Source organism: Coptis chinensis, chromosome 2 (genome assembly GCF_015680905.1).
Source record: "Coptis chinensis isolate HL-2020 chromosome 2, ASM1568090v1, whole genome shotgun sequence".
NCBI classification, from domain to species: domain Eukaryota; kingdom Viridiplantae; phylum Streptophyta; class Magnoliopsida; order Ranunculales; family Ranunculaceae; genus Coptis; species Coptis chinensis.
The window spans coordinates 65,541,639-65,547,963 of NC_141457.1; the positions used below are offsets into that span (position 1 = coordinate 65,541,639).

Below are 6,325 nucleotides of genomic sequence, written 5' to 3' on the forward strand. Positions count from 1 at the left end.
GTGGCTGTTACCACGGTTTTAAAATAGTGGTTAAAGGACTTTTACCACTGTATATAACAATGGTTAATGAGATTTTCTGTAGTAGTGTTTACTCAATGTTACTGACCCTCCATCTGACAAGTTTATTATCCAAGCTTTCAAAAATGCCATAACATATGATCGTGGCGGTCTTTATAATTCACTCACTAGATAGCCGCCTTTTTCTAAGTCTGAATTGTTTGATCGCACTGAAGAGTTTGCATGAGTTGAGGATGATCTCAAAGCTAGGCAGCACTTCGAGAAGAAAATATCTAGAAGAACAAAAAAGAGTCTAGACAGAATAACAACAACAATAAAAATCAGGATAGAAACCAGAAGAACAATTTCCAGTCCGGACAAAACTCCAAAACCAACCATCAGAAAGAAGAAAATAATTTCACTCCTTTATCAATAAAACTTTCTAAAGTTGACGACAGAATAAAGGGGAGAAATCTTCTTTACAAGCCAGGACCATTACTTAAGGATACAACCAACATCAGAGATAAATCCAAAAGATGCAAATTTCATGATGATTTTGGTCACACTACAGATGATTGCAAGGTACTTAGAAATGCAATTCAGCGCTTAGTCAATGACAAGAAGTTAGATGAATTCATACAGAAAGCAACACAAGTTAAGTTTGCAAAACATATGGTAATCAGGGCTGGATATGCCCGTATTGACCCCATTTCAAATAATCAGCGGAAGTTTGAGAAAAAACAAAAATTCAATTTTCTAATGGACTGGAACAAAGTCAATGGAATTGATTTTCTTAAAGGTGACAATGCAGAAACATATGAACATGAGCCCTTATCATTCAGTGATCGTGACTTATATGGTGTATTTCAACCACGTTATGATGTTGTTTTGATAACAACATTCATTGGAATGTGGAGGGTTCTAAAAATTATGCTCAATACTGGAAGCTCTCTAAGTGTTTTATTGTCTAGAGCTTATGTAGAAATGAAGTTGCCATAGGAGCTTATCATTCCGGAAGAAAACCCTATTGTTTGGTTCGATGGAACAACAACTATTCCGATAGGAGTTGTATGTCTACCAGTAACAGTTGGAAACAAGTTGGTTGAAATCAGTTTTTTGTTCATGAATTGCCACTCTCCATATAATGCAATTATGGGCAGAGATTGGATCCATCAGATGCAGGCAGTTATATCCACATTCCACCAAGCAGTAAAGTTTTCATGCAGTCAAGGAATCTGTAAAATCTGGAGTGATTAGATGGAATTCACAGATGTCATGATAAAGCACTAGATGATTACAAACCTTCAGCGGTTCATGCCACTAATGTCATTCAAGACACTCCACATAAATAGCAATTATAATACATATCCACATCCATTTCAGACGAGAAACAGAAGGACATTCCTAATGTTGATAAACTTGAGGAAGTTCAGATTGGAATGAGTCTGGAACATACCACTTTCATATCAACTAAGCTTTCAAAAGTTGAGAGAAATGACATGACAGAATTGTTAAAGAAAAATAACATAGCTTTTGCATGGAGCATTGATGACATGACTGGAATCAGTCCAGACGTAGGATGTCATCATCTTGATGTGGATCATATAGCAAAACCTGTTAGGCAAAGACCAAGGCACATGACACCTGATAAAATGCTAAAAGTCAATGAAGAGGTTAGTCGTTTACTGAAGGCTAAGTTTATTCGACTCGTAGAATATCCTAAATGGTTATCAAACATTGTTGTAGGTACCAAGAAGAATGACAAATTAAGAATGTGTGTAGATTTCATTAAACTTAATGAAGTTTGCTCATTTAATCTTTACCCTTTGCCTAAGATAAATGATTTAGTTGATGCTACTTCAGGATATTAGAGGTTTCATTCATGGATGCTTCCTCTGGTTTTTACCAAATACTCTTGTATGGTACGGACCAAGAACATACAACCTTTATTATAGATATAGGCATTTATTGTTTTACAGTCATACCTTTTGGCCTTAAAAATGCCTCAGGCACTTTTTAGAAATTAGGCAACACAATCTTTGAAGGCCTAATAGGTGATACTGTGGAAATATATATTGATGACATGGTCACTAAGTCATGGTTAACAAGTGATCATCTTTGAGATCTTTAGCCAACCTTTGATAGGGTAATCAAATTCAATCTAAAATTGAATCTAGCAAAATGTTCTTTTGGAGTTTCCTTTTGGGAAATTTTTAGGTTATCTTATGACCTATAGAGGCATTGAGGCCAACCCTGATTAGATAAGGGCCATACTAGCCATGCGGACTCCAAAAAAACAAAAAAGAAATTCAAAGACTTACTAGACGGTTAGCAGCCTTAATGAGATTTATTTCTAAATTCTCAGATAAGTGTTGTCCATTTTTCAATACAATTAAATCAAACTCCACTTGGACTTCTGACTGCCAAAAAGCTTTTGATAGCCTCAAACATTATCTTTCCTCATTGCCAATATTGGTGAGCCCTAAAACTAGTCAGCCAGTAGGAGTATATCTTGCTGCAACTGATATTGCAGTAAGCGCAGTGCTTTTCATTGAAGTTCCTGAAGAGAAGCCAATTTTATTTATAAGTAAGACTTTAACAGGTCCGGAATCTCGATACAGTAATATTGAGAAAATAGCATTAGTGTTAGTACATGCTGCTAGACGACTGAAACCTTATTTTTAGGGTAGGACCATCCGGGTTCATACAGGGTACCCTATTCGAAAAGCTTTGGCTAATGCTCAGGACATAAACAGACTTGCCCTTTGGTAGTCTTAACTCAGTGCATATGAGATCATCTACGAACCACGTCATGCAGAAAAAAGGAAACGCTCTGGCATCCTTAATTGCAAACTTTCCAGTTGATGATGCTTCTTTTGTTATCATTCCGGAGCAGGCAGACAAAGATGCAGCCACTGCTCAAACTGAAGAAACATCTCTCGGAGGCGGAAACCTCCCCTCGAAGCAAATTTCCTGGAAAATCTACACTGACGGTTCTCGGAATCAATTAGGATCAGGAATTGGGTGTGTACTTATCTGTCCTGATGGTTTACATATAGAAAAATATGTTCGGTTGGGATTTAAAGCGTCTAACAATGAAGCAAAGTATGAAGCAGCAATTTTTAGAATGAAGACATTTATTGATTTGGGGGAGACTGATATTTCCATTTTCACAGACTCCAAACTAATCACCAACCAGTTTGGAGGTATATATCGAGCTAAGGATGAAAGAATGACCACGTATCTAGAAGTTATTCATTCTTTGGCAAGAAGATTCAGATCTGTTTCTATCACTAAGAAATCAAGAAATGATGTGAGGCATGCAGATGCTTTGTCTTATCTTTCAGCAACGACAGATTGCAAGGAACCCCAGACAATACAAGTTGAATATCAGGAGCAATCCAGCATCGAGTTCACCACTCTTAACCACATAAAAGTTTATGTTGTTGAATGTTTAGCACTACAAGTATTGTACTCTACACAAGCCTCTTATGCAGTCCAAACAAGAAAAAGGATGAGCGAGGAAGTTAAAATAACTGGGGGCGACATTGACAATGAAATATCCAGTCCGGACCATGATGAAATGTTCGATCCTGACCAACAACATTCACTAATAGATGTAGACCATATTCTAAGTATGAATGATTGGCGTGCTCTTTACATAGAGTACCTGCAACACCAGACTTTCCTTGAAGACAAGAAACTTGCTGATTATATACTCCAGACATCATTCAAGTTTTCAATTCTTCCATTGGTGGGACATGTCCAGTTATATAGGACGCATAATTTATTTTTGTTGCTCCGTTATCTTACATCTGAACAAGGTCACTTTATTCTGGAAGAGTTACATAAGGGCATTTGCGGCAATCATATTAGAGGGCATAGTCTGACACATAGAGCACTCACTCAGGGCTATTGGTGGCATGGAATGCAGAAACAGGCTAAGTTATACAGTCAAACTTGTGTACAATGTCAAATGCATGCCAACTTAAACCATCTACCAACCAATGAATTGTTTCCAGTTCTGAGTTCTTGGCCATTTGCTAAATGGAGTCTAGATATTGTTGGACCTTTGCCCAAAGCACCAGGGAATTTTAGATTCCTCCTTGTAGCAACTGATTATTTCACAAAGTGGGTTGAGGTGATTCCACTCGTGCTGTCGTGCAGACTCCATCCTCCAAAGTCAAGCAGTTCATTTGGAAAGATATTATATGTCGATATACAATACCAGGAGTAATTGTATCAGACAATGGAAAACAATTTGATTATGATGAAATTCGCCAATTCTGTGACTCTTTCAAAATTTAACATAATATTTCGGCTCCTTACCATCTGCAGGCGAATGGACAAGCTGAAGCAACCAACAAGTCTCTCCTAGACAATTTGAAAAGGAGACTTAAAGAAGCAAAAGGAAAATGGGTACAGGAAATTACCAGCTGTTTTGTGGGCATACCGCACCATGCCCAAAACATCTACAGGAATGACTCCTTTCTCTCTTGCATATGGAACAGAAGCAATTTTGCCAACTGAACTCATGGCTCCCACCAGTCGAACTGAAAATGTCACTTATGATGACAATGAAGAATTTTTGGCTTCCCAAAAACAATTCATTGATGAGCAGAGAGAAGAGGCACTCCGACATTTGGAAAAGTATCAACAGAGTGTCATAAAGAGTTATGACAAAAGTTTGTTAACAAACATTCCAGCCAGGAGATTGGGTACTTCGAAGAAAATTGGATGACCCGTCAGGGGTCAAGCTGTCAGAAGCTTGGGAAGGCCCTTTTATTGTTGACAAAAGAGGGCCTAAAGGTTATGATAAATACAAAAAACTGTATTATAAACCCCGTAGAGACACTACATATTGGGTGATTATGTATTTAATAAATGTAAATTAATAATATTTTTGTGATTTCGCAGGTTTTGGCAGTTGAAGATAAATTTGTAGCCAAACCTGTGTTTTAGCATGAAAAAGTGCTTGAACGTGAAACCTTCTCTCTTTGCCCATTTAAAGCTCAAAAGGGCCAAACTAAAGCTCGTGGACTCAACACCGACCATTTCCGGTTCAAATGAAGACATTGGTGCAGAAAAGTTATGGAACTTCTGAAGGTCATATCTCCTGATTCTAGACTTCGAATTCGGCACGGGAACTATCAAAACGATCAGTGCGGCGAGCTCTACATGAAGATGTGAAATTATAAAAGTCAACATGGGCCCACATGGACCCACCATAAGGCAAAGCACATGACCCCTATCACTGATGTGGAATCTTATTATCTTGTTTATAAGTGGAGACAAAATGAGTGGAGATAAGAATGATGGAGAAAAATACAAGTGGAAGACAAAATGGAGCACTTATCTATTTGTTTAAAGGAATTGGAGTGAGCACTCATGTTGGGTAATCATTCCATTCTATGAGATAAATGTAAAACACAAAGGAAAATTATTCATTCCATGTTTTTTTTTAGTTTAGAAGTTGTTAATGGAGTCTTCTCCACTCTAGGAATAAAAACTTCTTCTCTGTCAACCTGATTTTCTCTTTTGTTGTTCTTCTTGTTGTTAGTTTATCCCTCCTAGGATCATGAGCTAAAACCCTCCCTTGTGGAGGGTTAATGATGCTCATGTGAGGAGAAGCTCTATTAATGGAGTCTTTCATTGCTTAGTTTTACACAAGCTAGCTTGTTTTCAATATTAACTCCAAAATAGTTGATGTTGATAACAAGCTAGCTAGGATTTGTTAGGGTCTTCTAGAGATAAAATTCCATATCAACTTCTCATGCTAGTAGGTTTTCTTAGAGATAAGTTAAATCCACTAGGGATCAAACTCTAATCATTCTTGGGTTTGTCTATGAACCAAGAATGATTATAGTTTTTGTAATGAAGACTTCAGAAATTAAATGATAGTTATCCTTGCATGAGTGGAGTTAATTCTCCACATCTTTCTCTCTCAATTCTCTTGTAATTAATTAAAAGATAAATTACATTATTTGCAAGTTTAGAGAAATCAAAGTCAAGTGTAGTGTAAAAACATCAATACCAACCCTTCCCTCATTTAAGGTCTCTCTTGAGTAGTGTAGCAAAGTTGTGAACAAGTGTTTCAATGTTAGGCATGGAACGAACCCTTACCTAAAGCTAATTTCAATACGAATCGAAAGTAAGGTATTTAACATAAGTGTGAGTAAGTGACATCCAATTTACTCTTATCAGGTTATTATGTCCTGAAAACTCTTTCTGGAGATTTTATTCCAAAGCCTTGGAATGCAACAAGGTTTTGTAAGTTTTATCATTAGTGTCATAGATTCCATTGACACTACATTATTTTCCACCATTA

The 6,325-nt window shown here is 37.0% G+C and overlaps 2 protein-coding genes across 2 annotated transcripts; both read left to right on the forward strand.

Annotated features, from left to right (window-relative positions):
- The first annotated feature begins 1,149 nt into the window (after nucleotides 1-1,149).
- Nucleotides 1,150-1,868, forward strand: LOC147517214 (uncharacterized). The gene is made up of 2 exons (XM_086593519.1): nucleotides 1,150-1,234; nucleotides 1,381-1,868. Exons 1-2 carry the CDS (start codon nucleotides 1,150-1,152, stop codon nucleotides 1,866-1,868), a joined length of 573 nt encoding a protein of 190 aa, XP_086449645.1.
- Nucleotides 1,869-2,809: 941 nt separating this feature from the next.
- LOC147517215 (uncharacterized) lies at nucleotides 2,810-4,234 on the forward strand. The gene has a single exon (XM_086593520.1). The coding sequence runs from the start codon at nucleotides 2,810-2,812 to the stop codon at nucleotides 4,232-4,234; it is 1,425 nt and encodes a 474-aa protein (XP_086449646.1).
- Nucleotides 4,235-6,325: the final 2,091 nt, after the last annotated feature.